The sequence below is a fragment of the Gopherus evgoodei genome, chromosome 2 (genome assembly GCF_007399415.2).
Source record: "Gopherus evgoodei ecotype Sinaloan lineage chromosome 2, rGopEvg1_v1.p, whole genome shotgun sequence".
Classification (NCBI taxonomy): domain Eukaryota; kingdom Metazoa; phylum Chordata; order Testudines; family Testudinidae; genus Gopherus; species Gopherus evgoodei.
This window is the reverse complement of record NC_044323.1, coordinates 6667600-6689125: the sequence shown is the minus strand read 5'-3', so window position 1 is coordinate 6689125 and position 21526 is coordinate 6667600. Positions and strand designations below refer to the sequence as shown.

Below are 21526 nucleotides of genomic sequence, written 5' to 3'. Positions count from 1 at the left end.
TGACCCAGTATGACCATTCTTATATTCTGACACCCATTGTAATATAGAAGAAAGGAAAGCTTACTGGACACAGTGAACTGAGTAGAAGTTCTGCACTCATCAGCCAGGAATGCAATCTCCCCAGCATCTTCCATCTTGCACTCCCGGATAATCAGCGTATGTTGCTTGCCAGATGAGGTGATGGTGATTCGGTCATTGGGCTTCACTTCTTCCAAATTCTTCAGCCAGCGGATGTTCTGGCACTCATTGTCCAGCTCCACGCAGAATATGGCTGTATCGTTTATGGAGACCGCAGTCTTCCGTGGCAGTTTTTTAATGATGTTCCCTGTATGAAAGAAAACTACTACAGTCATAATACAGCAGACACGGAGTACTGTGGTACCCAAATCAGCTAGATCAAAACAGTGCCAAAAGCTCTAACTCAATCACAACATATGGGTTTGATATAGGAATAATTGAATGAGGTTCTATGGCCTGTGTTATGTAGGAGGTCAGACTAGACAGGAACATAGGATCGAAAGGGACTTCCTAGGTTCCCAATTCCATTCCCCTGTTATTGCAGGCAACCCCATCATATAATCCCACTGATAAATTTACCGAGCTCCATCTTAAAATTAGTTAGCTGGTTTGCCTCCACTCCTCTTATAGTGAGGCTGTTGCAAAACCACAGTCCTCTGATGGTTCTAATTTCCAGCCTAAATGTATTAATGGCCAATTTATTCCCATTTGTTCTTGTGCCAACATTGTCCTTTAGCTTAAATAGCTCTTCTCCCTCCCTCCCCCCACACCAACCGGTGTTTACTCTCTGATGTATTTAGAGTGAGCAATCATATGATCACAATGGCGTCTCCTATCCTTAAAATCTACAAAGCTATGAAAAGGTGAAAATCTCCCTCTCAGTTTAATATTTGATCTGTCTTCTATTGGAGCAATAGATAGTATACATTGCCCTTGTAAAGGATGGATCTGATGATCTGCAACTGCTGAGTCCACATTAGTTTCTTGCAAAAGGAAGCTCGTGTGTTAGAAAGCAGACAGATTTCTATAGTTCTAATGGATCTGTCTCCACTAAATTTCTCTAATGCCTGGCATAATTGATGGCCTGCATATGCCACTCACCTGATCTAACAGGAAATAACTTTGAGAACCTCAGATATTGTTATCAGAGCAGACCAAGCAATTTACGTGGGGTCAAACTCACTTACTTATTCCTGGCCTTTTACTTTCCTGCAACTTTGAAATTTTCATGACTTGCAAGGAAAAACTGTATGAAACTGATCTCAGGTAAATTTGGGTGAGATATCAGGAAAACAGTCCTATGAATAAGGTCATCTTAGACCTGGAACCATCTCTAAAAGGAAGCACCAGAACCCCCATGGCTGGAGTGATTCTAATTCAGGATGGCACTAGGGGATTTCCTATAGATAACAATTCTGAATTGCCAGGGGAGGTAGGGTTCACTATGGCTAAGGGTATGATTATGCCCTGGTGCACACTGTCATGGAACCCATGCATTTTGCCATTTATTTCAACTCAACCATGAAAGGTCACCACGATCACGGAACTGTGAATTTTGCCATTTATATGGATCCTGCTACCCCACATTACCAGTGTGTTAATTCACTTCAATCAACTGTTGTGCATTAACAATGTATTAGTTGCTTTGATCCAGTCCCACTCATAGACTACAAGGGCAGAAGGGACCATCATGATCATCTAGTCCGACACCCTGTGCATTGTAGACCACAGAATCTCACCCACTCATTCCTGTAGTAGGACCATAACCTATGGCTTAGTTAGTGAAGTCCTCAAATCTTGATTTAAAGAATTAAGTTACAGAGAATCCACCATTTACTCGAGTTCAAACCAGCAAATGACCCGTGAGGCACGTTGCAGAAGAAGGTGAAAAAACCCAGGATCTCTGCCAATCTGGCCTGGGGGTAAATTTCTTCCCAGCCCCAAATATGGTGATCAATTAGACCCACCACCAAAACACCTGGGAAAGAATTCTCTGTAGCAACTCAGAGCCCTCCCCATCTAGTGTCCTTTCTCCGCCCGTTGGAGATATTTGTTAACAGCAGTTGTGGATGGGCCTTATGTCATTGTAGACAGTCTCATCAAACTTATTAAGTCTTACAAACTTATTAACAATCTTAAAACAAGTCAGGTTTTTTACTCCCACTTATCTCCTTGGAAGGCTGTTCCAGAACTTCACTCCTCTGATGGTTAGAAACCTTCATCTAATTTCAAGCCTAGATTGATTGATGGCAGTTTATATCAATTTGTTCTTGTGTCAGCATTGGCTCTTAACTTAAATAACTTCTCTCCCTCCCTGGTATTTATCCCTCTGAGGTATTTATAGACAGCAATCATATCTCTCCTCAGCCTTTGTTTGGTTAGGCTAACAAGCCAAGCTCCTTAAGTCTCTTCTCATAAGGTAGGTTTTTCATTCCTCTGACCATCCTAATAGCCCTTCTCTGCACCTGGTCCAGTTTGAATTCATCTTTCTTAAACCATGGGAGACCAGAATTGCACACAGTATTCCTGATAAGATCTCATCAGTGTCTTGTATAATGGTAGTAACACTTGCCTATCTCAACTGGAAATACTTTGCCTGAGTTATCCCAAGATTGCATTAGCTTTTTTCACGGCTGGATCATATTGGTGGCTCATAGTCATCCAGTGATCGACCAACACAGCCAGGTCTTCCTCCTCCTCTGCCATTTCCAGCTGATACTTTCCCAGTTTACCCAAAAATTGTTGTTAGTCCGTAAGTGCATAATCTTGCACTTTGCACTATTAAATTTCCTCCCATTTCTATTACTCCAGTTTTCAAGGTTATCCATATCTTTTTGCATGATATTCCAATCCTCCTCCCTATTGGCAATACCTCCCAACTTTGTGACATCTGCAAATTTTATTAGCACATGCCTGCATGTTGTGTCAAGGTCATTAGTGAAAATATTAAATACAATTCATCCTAAAACCAATCCTTGAGGAACTCCAGCCTGATGGTTCACTTTTCAGCATGATCTGTTATAGTCTCCCCTTTAACCAGTTCCTTTCCCACCTTTCAAATCTCATATTAAAGCCCCATCTTCTCCAATTTAACTAATAATTTCCCATGTGGAACAGTATCAAATGCCTTACTGAAAGCCAGGTAGATTAGATCTACTGCATTTCCTTTGCTTAGAAAAATCAGTTATCTTCTCAAAGCAAGAGATCCAGTCAGTCTAGCATGATCTATCTTTAGTAAACTATATTGTATTTTATCCCAATTACTTGTTTACCTCTATGTCCTTAACAGCTTTTCCTTTCCAAATTTGTTCTTGAGACCTTGCATGCAACTGAGGTCAAACCTACTTGCCCATAGTTACATGGATCGCCTTCCCCCTCCTTTCTTAAATATAGGTATGATGTTCACAATTCTTCAGTCACAGGGTAGACTCCCCCACCCAAAATGTATGGATTCATTAAAAATTCTTACTACTGGTCTTGCAATTTCAGGTGCCAGTTCCTCTAATATTCTTGGAGGGAGATTATCTGGGCCCTCCAATTTGGTGCCATTAAGCTGTTTGAGTTTGGCTTCCACTTCCTTCCATATTCTTGTTCCAATAGCCACCCTGCCATTGTCCCAAGCTCCTCATTACCCTTATTAAAAACTGAGGCAAAATATTAGTGTAGGTGTTGGGCCCCACCTAGATTATCTTTAATCTTCACATCATCCTCAGTGTTTAGCAGTTCCACTTCTTCCTTCCTTGTTTTCCTTTTATTTATATGATTGAAAAACCTTTTACTATTAGTTTTAATTTCCTTTGCCATTTCCAATTCTGCTTGGCTTTTGACAGTTCTCACTTTTTCCCTTACACTTTCTGATCTCCAAAAAGCGGCATTCCTTGCTGATCCATTCTTCCTCCATTCCTTTTAGGCTTTCTGCTTTCTCCTAAAAAGCTGTTTGAGATCCTTGTTCATCCATTTTGGTCTACAACCCTTCTCTCTGAATTATTTCCTCTTTGCTTGGGAGACAGGCTTCAGATAGTCCTGTTTCAAAGAGGACTTGACCAAAGTGAGCTAATGAACTGTTTGTACTCATCAGCAGGGTCCATAAAGTTGCCATGACCATAGTCTGAAATTATTTATTTCTATTGTGACTGTATGCTTTACGCATAATTTTACCATGACAAAATTGTATCCATAACCATGGCAGATCAGACAAGTACTCTACTGCTAATATTCAATATCCCATCTCTGGAATTGACCAGTATGGGATGCATTTAGCTGGAGGGAAATCATCGTTTCTGACTCCCACAGGAGATCAGCTTACATCCTGCAGCATGAGCTCAAGTTATTTTTGTTTGCAAAGCTGCAAATATGAATAGCTGTAATGATATTCAAGTCATGGATGGACTTTTTTTTCAGAAGAGGAGGGGTATTAATAGGGGCAGCGGAAGAAGTGGGGGTTTTTACCCACAAAAGCTTATGCCCAAATAAATCAGTTAGTCTTTAAGGTGCCACCGGACTCCTCGGTATTAATAGGGTTACTCTCTTTGCCTTGTTTGTCACCATCACCACCACCCCACATGGGGCAATGAATACTACAGAAAGATGGATCAGATGCTCCAAAACTTCATTTTTGTGGTGTATTGGAATCTGTGTTAAAAATAACAAGAGATTTTTAAGTGTGAGGATTTCCTGGTCCTGCTTGCAAGTGAGGGGGCTCTGAGGGAAGCCATGTGACATGGGTTACCTGGGTGAGTCTGCAGCCACCCACTCTAGGGTAAAGTGGGGTGAGCTGTGCCTCTCTCTTTTAGGGAGCAGCCTGCTTTGTTGCTCTCTGTTCTGGGGTTTTTGAGAGTTATTCTGAATTCTGAGAAATAAAGCATTGTAACATTGCAACCTTTCAACAAGAGTATTTATGTTTTTTATCTAACTTCTTTGTGTGCATAATAGTTTTCATCTCTACATTTTATAGTTTCACAGTTAATCAAGGAATCCATAATATATTCCCAAGAGTAGGTTGTAATTTCCTTCATCAACTTCTGCAACTCTTTGGGTCAAATTTCCCATAAAGGTTGCACCTCTCCATTAGTTTGCAGGTATAAAACCTGCGTTTGTATATACAGATCTGATGGGGCCCACCGGGTTTTACAGTGGGATCCGTCCATGGACTTCAATTAGAGTATAGTCAGACCAGAAATGAAAAGGGCCAAATTCAGTTCTCTAGCTTTTACAAGAGGGTATCTCCATTGGTTTCAATGGAGATAATTATAATTTACGTAAGTAGAATCAACATCAGAATCAGGATCACAGCTATCGGACTTAGATTTCATGTAAGTGAATCAACAAACTTTAAATCAACAGACACTTCTGTAAACATGTCCCTGTGTTTTTGAGAAACCGACATTGGCCCAAACCCTAGATTTCAATACACATCAACTCTAAGCTCCCAAACTTTGGGAAAATTGGCATCTGGATTTGGATACATCCAGATTTTGCCACTGGAGCCTAAACCATATTATGGGGAAAACCAAACCCCTGATGAAGAACAGCTGTAAACTTCAAGAAAGTTTGGATTTGGCTCAATATCTGAACTCTGCAGCAAGGCCCATATTTAAAGGTAACTTTAGTGATATATTTCCTTTTTAAACAATGCTTCCTATATTGTTAGTAATTATAAGGAGATATTTTATATTTATATTTTATATTTTATAATTGGAGATATACCTATCTCCTGGAACTGGAAGGGACCTTAAAAGATCATCGAGTCCAGCCCCCTGCCTTCAAGCTCTATAGGGAAGTATGATTAGCATCAAAACGTCAGTGATTTTGAAAACCCCGCCCCATGGTGCAGATGGGAAAACCGAGTCCAGGAATGCTGTTTGCCTGCATCTGCAGAGGAAGTCAGAGGCAGACCCAGATTCACAGTGCAGGAGTTCTTGGCTCCCAGTCTATTGCTCAGATGATGGGAGTGAAATTCACTCCGTGCACACAGCCAGCGCAAGACTGACACCACTTAAGACCTAACAATAGTGCTGAAGCAGGACTTAAGTAGTGCCTAGCCCCTGGGCTGCTCCCTTCCCAGGTGAATTTCGCTCTTAGAGAAGTGTGACCGGTACTGTCATTAATGTGAGCAACTTTCTTCCTTTCAAATATCCACCTGTGAAGTAGTGATGTGGTCACAGATTTGTTCTAGGACTGAAGTTCCCTGTTCTCATCACCTCATGCTGCCTTTCGTGAATTTTCATCACAACCTCTTGAAAACATGTTCATTGAGAATTTTTTTTTTTTACATTCTCTTAGCAAAATCATAGCTTTTAGTGGTGAAATGACACTTTCCTGCCTCAGAAAATGGCCTTTTGTTTTTTTACAAAAAGCATAGAGTGAAACCGAACTCACTTTTTCTGTCAACCCTACCAAAACATTTACTTTCCCCATCAGTCACCAACAATTGACTCTTGGCCCTACTCTCAAAGTAATGCTGTGCTCTTGTAACCTGCAGTAGGACAGCGTGGTTTTATGTCCATCCAGTGGCTGGTCCACACAGAAAGTTTCTAAGGTTGCTACTGCTTACAGCTAAAGGATTGGGGAAAGATTTTGGTCAATGGGAGACAGGCTCTTAGGAGCTTTTGACAACCCCAGTAGGTGCCTATTTGCATCTTTAGGCATCTAACTACCTTTAAAAGGCTGGCCGCAAATCCTTTCCCCTAAGTGGTACGGACTCATGCTTACAGATTGGGATTTCCAGGTTCAAGCCCCGATAACAACCCCTCAATGGTATCATTCCACTGGGATAGTAACGCTGCAGGCCTTTTGAAATCATGTTCCTAATATACTGTGCACCACCCACCAGAGCATAAAATGCAGCTGCAAATGCTCGTTTAAACTCCAGATGAAATCACCAGCGCCATGAGAAAGGATTTACTTTAGCCCACACAAAAAAAAAATCTTTAGGGGGTTGGGGGGGGCACAAAAAGGGAAAAAGAAACCTATTGCAGTGGATTCTCTCTCTTACCCTGGACAGTCAGTTCCGCGATGGTCCTGCTCCCCTCCTTCATTTCACAGATGTAAACGGCGTCATCGTCCGTGGTGACGTTCTGGACGGTGAGCCGGCGGTACGTTCCCTCTTCTTCAATGTTGTACTTCTTGCTCTGCTGGAGTTTGGTCTCCTCCTTGAACCAGGCAGTTTCAGTGCTAGGGACGGGCACCTCACACTGGAAGGTGGCAGATTCTTTCTCCTGAACTTCAACATCCTTCAGTTTTGTCTTGAACGGTATTGTGGGCTCTTAGAAATGACACAAAGGAACAAGAACTTGTGACATCATTGGGGCATCTAACGTGCAAGTAAGTTAATAGAAAAGGGTATTCGTTATTTATTATTATTGTTATTATTTGCACTGTAATGGTGTCTAGAGGCCCTAATCAGGAATCATGCCCCGTTATCCTGGGCACTGTACGAACACGCAATAAACAGACAGTCCTGGCCTTGCAGAACTTACATTCCTTGTTAGTGACAGGACGCAACAGGTGAATAAAAAACACTAAACAAGCAGGGATCTGGGGGAGATAGGACAAGGTAACAGTAAAAGGGGAATGTGAGCTGAGTCCACTATTGAGCTGCCATGGGTTGCACCATTATCACCCAGCAATGCTCTGTAGGCATCCCAGCAGAGGATGAGCCTACGGGAGGGAGTTGGAGGGGGACAGAGTAATGGCTTTTTAGATTATTCTCAGGGAGTTTGTTCCACATACAAAGGTTGGTGTAGGAGAAAGCACAAAAGCACTTGGAAGGAGACATGGACCAATGGGTGACGCAGCTTGGCACTACTGGTGGAGCAAATACTGCAGTCAACTCCACACTAATCAATCTGACAGGTCGGGCAGGACTAAATTATTAATGGTCTTTACAATAAGGCCAGTGAGCATGTGGCTTGCATGGCAGGGAAGAGGCAGCCACTGGTGGGACTCCAAGCAGATGATGTAGTCAGAACAATGGGCTGGGATGATCTTATGCAGCAACGCAGATCTGGAAATGCTTGCTCTGTGTGCTTTGGAAACTTGACCTAATAAATCCAAGTCTATCTGGGCAGCTGAAGCCGGCCAAGATGATATGAACAGGTTTTGTAAAAGTCCATGCCATGCCAGGCATGGCCTCTCAAGGAGAGCATAACAACTGTCCCAGCACGTTTTTTTGTATGAGGCACTCAGAGCACTTTATGAAGAGGAGGATAGGTAAGGATTATTATCCACATACTATAGATGGGGAAACAGAGATAGAGAGGTGATGTGACTGTCATGAAACAGGGAATTGCACTCAGGTCTCCCATGCCACAGGCTAGTGCTCTAACCACTAGACCATCCTTCCTCACTGACAAGATGAGAACTAGCACTCAAACCCAAGTCACCTAACTCCTCCATCACTGCCTTGGCCATTGGGACACATTGTTGCTATTTAGGTAGAAAACGGGATAGAACAGAAGTGCTGAAGCTGATACAGTGCATTGAGGGGATACATTTTACAAATAAAATGAAGGGATTCATTCATACTGTTTCCACTGAATATTAACAGCAGCTATGCAGCTAAATCATCAGACAATGCTTTGAAAGTGCATCCCTAACACTTCCTAATATTCTGATACACAACTGGGGAGAGATAAACTGACACCTGGTGAAGGCTGTAGGAACAGGTTCTGATAAGAGCAACTGTAAGGTGCTCAGGGAATGTAACATTGCTAGAATGGGCTAATGCACATCAGCACTTTCTCTCTACTGGGTAGAACATCAGAGCCCAGCAAGGGGCCATTTAACACTCTTGGAGCTGGAGGCCCACGGAGATTAGGCCCTAAACCATCCTGGATTTGTGCTTTGGAGGTGGGGAGCCTCCAGACTGTAAACTTCAGAGGCGTGTGGAATATACTTTTGGAAATGAGGCTGTTCTACCCACATACCTTATGTCTCAGCATAGAAGGCATAAAACAGCATCCCCTTTGGGGAGGAAAGGCTAAAGTGCACACCCACCTGCTGTAGCAGGGAAAGAAGGTGAGAGCCTGTCTCCCAGCATGCAGCATTTCCTCCTGCCTGCTGCACAGTGCACATTCTAAAAGCAGCTCTGCCAGTAATCCACCACTCACTGTCAGGGAGTGGAGAGGGGTGTGGAAGCTTCCTGGGGATGGGAGGGCAAGAAGGAGAGAAGGGGGAGAGAAGGGAGATACTGAGACTCGGCATGGGGAGGCCAGTCAGCTCCAGGCTGCAAAGAAGGGTCCTGGGGGTTCCTACCTGCTCCTGGGGCTGTTCCCAGCCACTCTGGGTCCCACTCTCTGCCTCCACCCTGCCTAGGTGTGCATGAGTTTACGCAGTACAGAGCCCCCACAAAGGGCCTCATAGAGAGGCCAGTCTATGTTTATTTAAGAGAGTCAAAGCTTATGTGACATAAACCTTCTCTGACCCGTTCAGCACGTAAGTTATATTCCTCCCACTAACTGACATGAACCTTGCACCCCATTTCCTGTCACCTCTGAATCTGTCTCTCTAGGAGTTTGAGCTGATGTAACTGATACGCTAAGAGGTAAGAACCAAGGGGCAGAGCAGGAAAGCAAGACCAGAATGTAAGACTCCATGAGTCAGATTCAGAGATGATGTATAAATTAGAATTTGTGTACACAGAAACCCTTGCCTCAGGAAAAATTAATCTGAATTAACTTTTAAAGAGGATTAGTTAAATTGCATTAAATCCCTGTCTGGACACTCTTATTCAGCATTAAAGTGGCCTTAATTCAATTAAGAATAAGAATCTAAATTAAATTAAGGCAACTTTATTACTGAATAAGAGCATCTACACAAGGGCTTTATGCAGCTGAACTAATCTACTTTACAGTCAGACCTTTAGATACATTTTCCTGGTTGTCCCCGTATATAGCAGGGTGTTAATCTAAGGGATTGCAATTTACATGCTGAGACAATCAAAAGAAAGTGTAAAATACACCAGTTTCGATTCACTTCTCTATGTCAAGCAATTAGTCAAATTCTCCATCTTTATCAGTTCCGTGTTCTTTACAATTGCAGAATAGTATCAAAAATCAAAGTAGGTGCAATTCCATTTGTGGCCAGTCAGGCTCATATATACCCTCCAAAAATAGCATAGTGTTGTATAGAATCATAGAAGGGTTGGAAGAGACCTCAGGAGGTCATCTAGTCCACCCTCTGCTCAAAGCAGGACCAACCCGAACTAAATCACCCCAGCCAGGGCTTTGTCAAGCCAGTCCTTAAAAACCTTTAAGGATGGAGATTCCATCACCTCCCTAGGCAACCCATTCCAGTGCTTCACCACCCTCCTAGTGAAACAGTGTTTCCTAATATCCAACCTAGACCTTCCCCACTGCAACTTGAGACCATTGCTCCTTGCTCTGTCATCTGCCACCACTAATAACAACCTAGCTCCATCCTCTTTGGAACCTCCCTTCAGGAGTTGAAGGCAGCTATCAAATCCCCCCTCACTCTTCTCTTCTGCAGACTAAATAAGCCCAGTTCCCTCAGCCTCTCCTCGTAAGTCATGTGCTCCAGCCCCCTAATCATTTTCGTTGCCCTCTGCTGGACTCTCTTCAATTTGTCCACATCCTTTCAGCAGTGGAGGGCCCAAAACTGGATGCAATACTCCAGTTGTGGCCTCACCAGTGCCAAATAGAGGGGAATAATCACTTTCCTTGATCTGCTGGCAAAGCTCCTACTGATGCAGCCCAAGATGCCGTTAGCCTTCTTGGCAACAAGGGCACCCTGTTGACTCATATCCAGCTTCTCATGCCACTGTAATCCTCAGGTCTTTTTCTGCAGAACTGCTGCTTAGCCAGTTGGTCTCCAGCCTGTAGCATGAATGGGATTCTTCTGTCCAAAGTGCAGGATGCTGCACTTGTCCTTGTTGAACCTCATTAGATTTCTTTTAGCCCAATTGTCCAATTTGTCTAGGTCACTCTGGATCCTATCCCTACCCTCCAGCATATCTACCTCTCCCCCCAGTTTAGAGTCATCCACAAACTTGCTGAGGGTACAATCCATCCCATTATCCAGATCATTAATGAAGATGTTGAACAAAACTGGCCCCAGGACCGACCTCTGGAGCACTCCACTTGATACCAGCTGCCATCTAGACATGGAGCCATTGGTCACTACCCATTGAGCCCGACATTCTAGCCAACTGTCTATCCACCTTATAGTCCATTCATCCAATCCATACTTCTTTAACTTGCTGTCAAGAATACTGTGGGAGACCATATCAAAAGCTTTGCTAAAGTCAAGATATATGACGTCCACTGCTTTCCCCATATCCACAGTGCCAGCTATCTCATCATAGAAAGCAGTCATGTTGTTCAGGCATTTATATAATGATATGTGCTTTTATTTATGTATTTATTAATGTATGTATGTCGGGCATGTATGTGATATGTGCTTGTATTTGTGTTATCCAACCACGAGGTGTCTGCATGTGCCATATAGAGTTCCAGGCAAAATGTGATCTTTGGTAAATAAGAGGGGCAAGGCTGGATTGCAGAGTGGAAGCTGTTTTCATTAATAAATTTGAGACAGGCTGTAATTCTGTATATATCATGACAAAAAGAAACAGTATTTTTTCAATTCATCTCATATAAGTACTCTAGTGCAATCTCTTTATCGTGAAAGTACAATTTACAAATGTAGATTTTTTTTTGTTACGTAACTGCACTCAAAAACAAAACAATGCAAAACTTTAGAGCCGACAAGTCCACTCGGTCCAACTTCTCATTCAGTCAATCGCTAACACAAACAAGTTTGTTTTTATGTATGGGAGATAATGCTGCCCACTTCTTATTCACAGTGTCACCAGAAAGTGAGAAAAGGTGTTCACACAGGACTTTTGTAGCCGGTATTGCAAGGTATTTATGTGCTAGATATGCTAATCATTCATATGCCCCTTCATGCTTCAGACACCATTCCATCTGGCATGTAAATATCTTGTGGTGCTGGCTACAACAGTGCCATGAGAACACCTGTTCTCACTTTCAGGTGCAAATGTAAACAAACTTGTTTTTCTGTACATAATTCAACATTTGTAATTCAACTTTCATGATAAAGAGATTGCACTACAGTACTTGTATGAGGTGAATTGAAAAATATTATTTCTTTTGTTTTTTACAATGCAAATATTTGTAATCAAAAATAAATATAAAGTGAGCACTGTACACTTTGTATTCTGTTATAACTGAAATCAATATATGTACAAAACATTCAAAAATATTTAAATAAATGGCATTCTATTATTGTTTAACAATGTGATTAATCATGCAATTAATTGTGATTAATTTTTTTAATCATTTGACAGCTGTACTCCAACACTTGCCTATTTGGTCCACCTGTCCCCTCCTGTCTGACATCTAGATTGTAAGCTCATTGGGGCTCTTCGTTTTTATTTGATTTTACAACACTGAGCACAATGGGACCCTGAGCCTTGACTGGAGTTCCTAGGCATTATTGTAATATAGGTCATACTTTATATTAAGTTTCCATTCATAAATGATTAATAAATTATCACTAGATGTTATCAGAACGTTACAGACATGAGTAGCATTTGATACAAAGGATTATTAGCACATCAGTAAAAGGTGTTCTAAATGGTTAAACGTTATGGTTATAAACAACCAATTGGCCTATCAAAGCAGCAAAGAGTCCTGTGGCACCTTATAGACTAACAGAAGTATTGGAGCATGAGCTTTTGTGGGTGAATACCACGTGGGTGGCACTACAATTTCCATGAAGCATGCATCCGACGAAGTGGGTATTCACCCACGAAAGCTCGTACTCCAATACATCTGTTAGTCTACAAGGTGCCACAGGACTCTTTGTTGCCTTTACAGATCCAGACTAACACGGCTACCCCCTGACAATTGGCCTATCAGACTCTACAACAACTGATTAACCATTTTCAAAACATCTATTAATATTTTATTCACTCTTTACAAGCAGAAACAATAAATAAAATAATAACGTAATAGTGATCATGATGATGGCAGACTTGGCAAACAATTATTTTCATTATTATAAGTTAGATATGATCATGGCTGAGAATGCCTAGTCTTGTGAGGACAACCAAGGTGCCTGGCTGTTCCATGTCCTACCCACAAACAGTAATTCAGGTGCAGTGCAGGGTAGCAAATTTCCCCACTGTTTCAGTGAAGAAAAGCCATCAATTCCTGAGTTTGGATTCTGTAAAAAATTAGAGCTGGTCTAGAATTTTCTATCAGGTTTTTTTTTCCCCCAATGGAACGTGGTTTCTTTTACAACATCTAAATTTTCCACAGGAAAATGTTGGTTTTCCTGACATTTTTCAATTTCCCATTAGGAAAATCTGAACTATTCATGTCAAGTTGACCAGAATCGAAACAGTTAAGTTTTTTCAACAAAATCAAAACTTTTAGTTTTGGCTCTGTTTGACATTAATCTTCATCCATCTGAGCCACTGCGGTGCCTCATGGGAGTTGAAGTTTGATTGCTTCATTCTTCCATTCTCCTCTATGGGCTGTGGTCTCCACCTGAACTACGTCTCCCATGATGCACTGAGGGCTTCCTTCTGTCTGAGTGGCAATGACTGCAGTGTATCATGAGAGATGTAGTCCAGTTGAGTGGCTCAGCCCATACAGGAGAATGGGGGCACAAGGCACCTGCACTACAACTTCCATGAAGGACCGCAGCAGCTCAGGTGGATGCAATGTAATGTCCAACTGAATCAAAAGGACACGTTTTGAAAGTTCCAATTAAAATATTTTTAGAACTTTTCATTCCACAAAAAAATTCATTGTTTCTATTTTTCATCTCAATTGGGGGTAAAACAAATGTCACAATATCAGAATTTCCTGCAGAATGAACATTCTGATTTTTCATCAGCTTTAGTACAAAATTCTTAGAAAAATGACTGCTGTGTTCTTATAGATTCTGGGCTGCTTACAAACACATGATCTACCCTCACTGACTCGGACTGCACTGAAAGGTTTTTCAAAGTAGTTATTAGGGTGCTATATAAAGTACTTTTTAAATATTTACCTCTCTGCTCTTTTAAATTGTTTATCATTTACTTGCCTTTTAATAGCCAAAGCAAAGATATCCTTTATAGACATCACTGAATTCAACAATAAATCCCCCAAAGGAAGAAATACTTGTAAAATAAGAGGTTGAAAAAGAAATCTGCCACCTAGTAAAATACTCGATAAAGACATCTTTCTACACATGAATAATCAATAGTACACGTCTGAGACATTGACGGGCCCCATAAATATGCCCGTAGCAGTGTACGTAGACATGTTGCAGGGTCATGTTGGCTAAAAGGTGGACACTTGGAGAACATTATTGCTGCTTCTCCCTTATCAAAATAAGGCCTGCTTGTTCAATGAAGATGTGCTGCCCAAATGCCAGGCTATGGCACACAAACAATTATAAATAATAGACTAAAGGTTCGCTTCTTCGTTACATCTTTTGGGGATGTGTTTTTTGGAGGGACTCGTGGCACAAGGAGTCGCTATCCAAAACTTAATTATAACCCTCACACACACATTTTCCATTCATTCCATCATAGATCAGAAAGCCTGAAGAGAGTAACTGGAAGAAAGACACAAACCATAAACATTTCCACTTTAGCTCTCTGACTCATTTGCGTTGCTTGACAATGAACACTGATAACTAATATTTTCCGCTGGGGCTATGATCAGGGATTTGGCAGTTGCATACTCTCCATGTCACAGGGACTAATGCTAGAGTTTCCAGAAGGAACCGATAAGGCTGACACCATTCTAAAACCCTTTTCAATAATGCTATTTCTAGATGTTTTCCAGCACATCTAAGTCTTTCCCCATCCGCCAGAGAATGCATCATGGAATCATAAAACCATAGAGTTAGAAGGGACCACAAGGGTCATCTAGTCTAACCCTTTTGCACCCTGTAGATTTTATTTCCTTTATTATCTCTGATAATAAATCATAACACATCCTACAAATGTTTTCTTTTTTTTTTTAAATCTACTGGATCACATTCTTTCCTTCAATCCAAAATAATGTAAGATGAGGTATATGGGCAATGGATACAGGGCCTGATCCAAAACCCATTGAAGTCACTGGGTGTCTTTCCACTGAATTCAATGGGCTTTGTATCAGCCCCTAGAGGGCAGTGTTTGTTACCCCTAGTTCTGTACCCACATTTTGATCATCCTCAGATAGAAACGGTCAACAGTAATCCACACAGCTGCTAACGTCCTCGAAGAGGGGCACCAGTGGGTGTCAAGTCTATTAGCAGGTTTGTGTGGCAGGGCAGCTGTATGTAACAACGTGCAATATTTCCAGCTTGTGATGCTCCATCCCTTAGCTTCTGTTTAAATGCCCAACAGATTCCAAACATGTGGCCAGTTATATGACAGATAAATGTGCAATGATGGTTGAATAATGGGGAGAAACCCACTCTCTCTATATATAAGAATTGTTCTTTGGGGAGGGGGCTGTTGGTCAAAATTTTGATTTTTTGAAAATTTTCCAACCAACTCCAAATAATAAGGCCAAGAACCTTCAATATGATCTGCTTGGGCAGAACCTGTTTGGCTCATATTGCAGGAATGAGGCCTAAGGGATCCAGTCAAGTCCTAAACACTAAACAGTTAAAATATACAGACAGCAAAAGTGCAAAACTACTTGGATGTATTGGCTCCCCGTTCTCCTTCCCACCCCCTGGCCCCCACAACACAGACACAAGACATGGACAGAAAAATGGGCTGAACTGCCTAACTGGTTTCTTTTCTTCCTTTTTTTTTAAGTGAAAATTATCCTATTTTTGGCTTGCTTCAAAAACACGAGGGATTTGCATTTCTGGTATATTTTAGTGTAAAAAAAAATGCGAGCAGATTTCATCAACATTTCACAACAGAAAAATTAAAAAAGGGGAGGATAAAATTTGCAAAATTGCATAAAAATAACTATCCATTTGCTAAGGGAAAAGTGTAGGATCTGTGTCTGTGTAGCCTGGAGCTCCTGGTTTAGGAGAATTTGCAATAAAATCAGAAGGGCATATTTCCTTCTAGGTTTATAAAGAGAGTTTGATATTTTGAGGCCTGTCTCCTGCTTTCCTCCTCAAGGGGAACTCACCCAATTGCATTAATTTTTCAGTGAACTGAGTGCTGGTAAGAGTGCTCAGTTTGACATTCCTGGAGACAGCAGTCACCTGTTTAGCCCACATAACAGGTACAGCATGGGCAGGAACAGGGTAAGCTGCCCCAACGCCACACTTCAGACTGGGAGAGACCGGTTCTAGGGGTGAAAGACCAAAATGGGCCTCTAGGCCCATTCAGGCTTTGGCCCCTCCTCTGAATCTGCCTGCAAAGGACCCAGTGATGCGGCCCTATCATTTGTGAGGACACCTGTCGACCCAGAAAGTGACAGAGGCTGGCCATCGGACAGCTATTGGATTGAAGCAAGCTTCCATGACTGCACGTTCCAGTGTCCGAAACAGGTGAGCAGACTGGCTTCCAGCCAAGCCCTTGCAGGAGGAGGCATTTCCCAGTGAGCCCTCTGTGGAAGACAAGGTGAGCGGCGCACTGGGCATGTGAACGACAGGCTGTTATTGTGTGGGCTGGAATTTGGCCTTTAGCTTGATTTTCCAGTGGGAGCCATCCCTGCATTCAGGGGCTTTGGTATCATGCCTGGCCTTGTGGGATGGATACCCAAGGCAGGGATTTCCTTGCACATCCAAACTGAGCCCCTGCACAATGGCCAGGTCCTGAGTCCTATCCTGTGAGGTGCTGGCCACCTCCTGGGAGAGGCCAAGCACCCTCACTGAAATCAACAGGACCCGAGGACATTCTGGACATCACTTAGCACCTCATAGGACTGAGCCTCCGGGTTCTCCTCCCATCACAGTGAAAGGGAGGTTTGCCATGGAGCTCCATGGAAGCAGGAGTGGTCCCCATATGGAGCAGCAGCAATGAACTCTGGAGAAGAGTCCCTTGGATTTTTCCTGACCGGAAAGACAGTGGCTGTGACCCCAGGCCATAAGCTGGGGTCGGGGGATGGCACTAAAACCTGGGAAAAACTGGAGACTGAAAAAAGTAAATCGAGGCTATTAAAGGACACTGGGTAGAGAACACAAAAAACTTATTCAGTCTTCATTCAAGCAAATGTATTGTGTTGCTAATTCTTGTGATTTTATTGTGTGCCTTGCTCTATTTGCTGTTTTCCTGAAAGCCCCAGCTCCTGCAGTCATGTGATTACATTAGACCCTCCGCTTACATTTTTTTAAAAAGTAAGTTTCTGGTCTTCATGGCTGCAAAGAAAAACTTGAAAACATGAACCAAAAAGACTTAAAAAAACCAAAACAACACACCCCAACCCACAGCGGGCAAATAAAAAGAATCCAACATTATTATTTTTAAAAAATCTCATTATTTTTGGAGCCTTACTCATGATTTTTGAATACTTAGAGTTAGCAATGCTGCATACAGTATCTTTTCAAATGCTGATTTGCAAAATGCACTTGTATTAGAATCCTGTACAGTGTTAAAGATAATAGAGAATGTGCTGAAAAACTGTCACGTAACTTAATACAGAAATCTGTTCTATTGTTCCAGGTCATTTTTCCAGCTAGAAACCTTTTTCCATGAAATTATTATGTTTGCAATAAAAAAATTCAAAGTAAAATTCTCATACGTAAATTCATTCTTCACAGGTACATTTTAGAGTGCAAATAGGTTACTCTGAAATTTTGCATAATGAGAGAACTGTTTAAAAATTCAAAACTGAGTAAGAAAACTTCCTTTATGGAGGAGTTAATTTAGTATTTGTCACACTCTTCTACCAGAATCTCATTCCATTTCCACTGGAGTCAATGGAAAGACTGTCAAGCAGGGTTTGCTGGCCTTTGAAGGGAGTTCCCAGGTCCATCTCTGCCCTGTTCCGGGCTTCTGTCCAGAACAAAGGCATTCTGGAGATGGTAGTTCCAGGGGCACGTGGGACTTGTAGGGCCTACAGCAAAGCATGCTGGGAAAAGGGCAGGAATAGAAGGTAATGGTGAGAGATGGCTCCATTGAGAAGAGAGACCTAGGAGGGAGCCAGAGCTTTAGGGAGTCCAGGATAGACTGAGAGGACTTGGATGGAAGGAATTCCCTCTGTAGCCATTTGGAAACAGTTGTGTTTCAGACTTGGATAAACCAAAGGGAGTAAAAACTAGAGGCATTACAAGTTCTCCTGTCACTGAACCACCTCCCCCCTTGTTCACATCCCCACTGATGACAAAGAATAGGAACAGGGCCCAGTGGATAAGTAAACATAACCGCTCACCTCTGACAGTCACCAGCACGGAGCTGTAGGTCTGTCCCACCAGGTTGGAGGCTGTGCAGGTGTAAAGCCCATTATCGACCTGCTTGCAGAAAAGGATCTTCAGCACGAAGTTCTCCTGTTCGTCCTCGTACACAATGTGCCGGCGCCCCTCTGTAATTACCTCGCCATCCTTCTTCCACACGATCTCCGGCTTGGGCTCTCCTGTCACATAACAACTCAGCTTGGCGTGCTTCCCCTCCGTCACGTTGAAGGTACGCGTCAACACCCCGAAGGTGGCGTTGCGGGCTGATTTGGCGGTGAGGCTGGCAGCCCTCTCGTAATCCAGAGAAAGCCTGAGACCAATACCAGACAGTCCCTCTGTAGTGGAGTACATTGGGGTAGCCATGGAATCAGCAGCTGCGACTATGGATGTGTCCATCTTCCTGATTTCCTCGCGCCTCTTTTGCAAATGAGACAGCAAGGAGGCAGTCTTGCCATAGCCTGTGTCTAGATGGCTGCTGCTTGGACTGTAAGAGCCATGTGTGTCCACCACCAGGGTGGCGGTAGCACTGGCAGAGCCAACGGGGTTCTCCGCCCGACACATGTATATCCCACTGTCCCCCAACTGAGCGCACTGGATCTTGAGAGCATTTGACTCTCCAAGGGACTCAATCTGGAAGCGGTTGGAGTCAGACCATTCCCTTATGTGCCTTCCATCTTTCTCCCAGTTCACAGAGAGAGGTGGGCTGCCCTGGACTTTACATTTGAACGTAACATCGTCTCCCAGGGTCACTCTGATGGAGGAGGGTTTCTGGATGAAGTAAGGGGCCGATTCTGTCACCGTCGTCTCCTCCCCAACTTTGATACTGACAGCAGTGAAAGCTTCCCCAATGGTGTTCTTAGCCCTGCAGATATACTGACCACTGTCCTCTAAGCTCAGGTCATAAATTGTTAGCCGGTACAGATCACCATCTTCCACCATTTTAAACCTTCCCCCTGACTGGATCGGAAGCTTATCCTTTTCCCAGCTCACCAGTGGGATGGGGTTTCCCACAATTTGGCAGCTCAGGGTGACATCCTTCCCCACCGACACCATGAAGGCCTTAGGCCGAGTCAGGAACCTTGGGGCTCCACTGAAGGAACTGTAATCCATCTTAGTTTCCTAGGAAAACAAAAGGACCAAGAGAAAGCTGATATACATGTGTATGCACACAGTGTCTGCTTTGTCTGTATATATTGATACCAACGTACTTATCACGTACAGCAACAAGATGACCAATAGCTATCAGTCCACTGCATTTCCACCACTGATTTTGCGTCATCAGTCAGCACATTTTAGGGACATTACAGGTCTTTTATGGACAATTCAATTTGGGCTCAACAGTATTAATCACTTATGTAAAAAGGACAAGTGATTCCCTCTACCACAGGAACTAGTATGTGAAATTCAGGGGCCTGTGTTGTGTAGGAGGTCAGACTAGATGATTGTAATGGCCCTTCTGGCCTTAGAATCTATGCACTAGCAAAACAAAGCATCACTAATGGGTTATAATTTATGGACTGTTTTTTTACCAAGGACCATCAGATACCCATGATATATTTATGGACTGGTGGGAATGTGACATTAAGAATACTTCTTCGCGCACTCTCTTCTCTTCACACTCACCTTTGCATCGCTGAACTTGTTCTCCTTCTATCCTTTCATCAACATTTCCCCTTCATCTCTTTTTATCCTCTTCATTCCCACCTTGCTCTGCTTTTCTCTTTATCCATTCTATGTCCCTCTCCCTCCCCTTCCACATGTCTTGTCCTCTGTTGGCAGCAGAGAACATCCCCTTCATGGACTAGCATGGGCCTGAGAAGGACATTCCACCCAGCAGAGGGCAGTGTTTAGGAGGACAGACAGACAAGCCTAGTGTATTATTGGTATTATCCTCTTTATTCCCCAACTGCTATTTAAGACAACCATTTAACTCTGGCTAATTTCTCACTGAGGACAGCTAGTGAGTGGCAGCCACTTGCACCTCCTGTAGAATATGCAGAATAATGGCTTGAGCATTTCCAAAGGTGACTGCAAGTTTGAATCCAAATGGGTGTCAGGCTCCTCAAAAAAAGTTTGGCTGAAAGCTCTCGGAAAGATTTCTCATTTGTTGCCTGCCTACTTTGTGCTGCCTTAAATGCTTGCTGCACGATAGCTCCCAGCTGTTCAAAGACAGATCAGCAGAGAGAAAATAACTGAAGTACTGCTTGGAACTGAAGGTTAGGAGAATTCTGACATTGCCTTGTCTTGAGAAAGTTAAAAGCAATTAGCAGCAGTGCTAATCATTAATGTAGTGTTCACATATACACCTCTGCAGGACTGAAGAGGAACGTTACAGATATTAACCCATTGGAACTTCCCAAAGGATTCCGCACAGCACAACATGTCCCCTTGGGAGTCTCCACACATTTCTTTACTAACCCTGACAAGGATTCCTGGCTGGTTGTTTTTCTGCTGCTGGGTGGAATCTCTTTTTCCTAAGTGAGAACAAGTGAAGGAGCTTCCTTCATGGATTTGGCTAGCAAATACAGGGAGGGCTACAGAGCTATCTAATGGCTGACGAGCAAAACTCCACTGGGAACATGATTAGCACTCAGTATAAAAAACAAGCTTGCCCTCTATTGGATTCTTGGGAAGACCCCCTGAAATGATTTGAAGCACTTAATCGCTGTCAGTCCCAATTCAGTATGCTACTATATCTACTCAGTCCTATCATGCCAAAGAACCCTTCCCTGTTGGGGATTCTAAGACCCATTGAGCTATCTTTGAGGCCTCTAATTAGTCATAATTGCCAATCTTTTTATGTCCTTGATTTTTTTTACCTTCAGCTTCCCACACAAAGCAGTTCAATGACTGGCACGGTGGACTGCTGTTCGTCTCAATAACTCCAAAAGGAAACATTAGGCAGTCAGTGGGACAGAAATATCCTCTATAATCCTGCAGCAGTTTGGCTTCCCCGCCTGCCATCAACCCACCCACCAAATCACCCAACGACAAATGCGCTCAGGATTCCCCCCCACACACACACATTGGAAATCAGTAGAACCAAGCCTAAAAATCTGCTTTAGTCTCGAGAGAAAGATCCATCATTTCTACAGCTGCTTTCTTCCCCTTCTCTCCTCTGACTCATATTTCAATGTTGACATCAGCTCCAAACTTAGCAAAACTTTCTGAGCAA

General features: G+C 42.8%; 1 protein-coding gene across 23 annotated transcripts in view; it reads right to left on the bottom strand.

Moving 5' to 3' along the window:
- Positions 1-21526, bottom strand: part of OBSCN (obscurin, cytoskeletal calmodulin and titin-interacting RhoGEF) — a 305008-nt gene that overhangs the window by 268060 nt on the left and 15422 nt on the right. For all 23 annotated transcript variants that reach the window (XM_030549887.1, XM_030549891.1, XM_030549889.1 and 20 more), the window contains exons 2-4: positions 18330-19470; positions 7013-7282; positions 65-325 (exon numbers count right to left, since the gene is read on the bottom strand). In XM_030549887.1, the coding sequence (XP_030405747.1) occupies positions 65-325; positions 7013-7282; positions 18330-19461 (1663 nt within the window). In that variant the 5' untranslated portion in view covers positions 19462-19470. The remainder of the gene's footprint in view (positions 1-64; positions 326-7012; positions 7283-18329; positions 19471-21526) is intronic.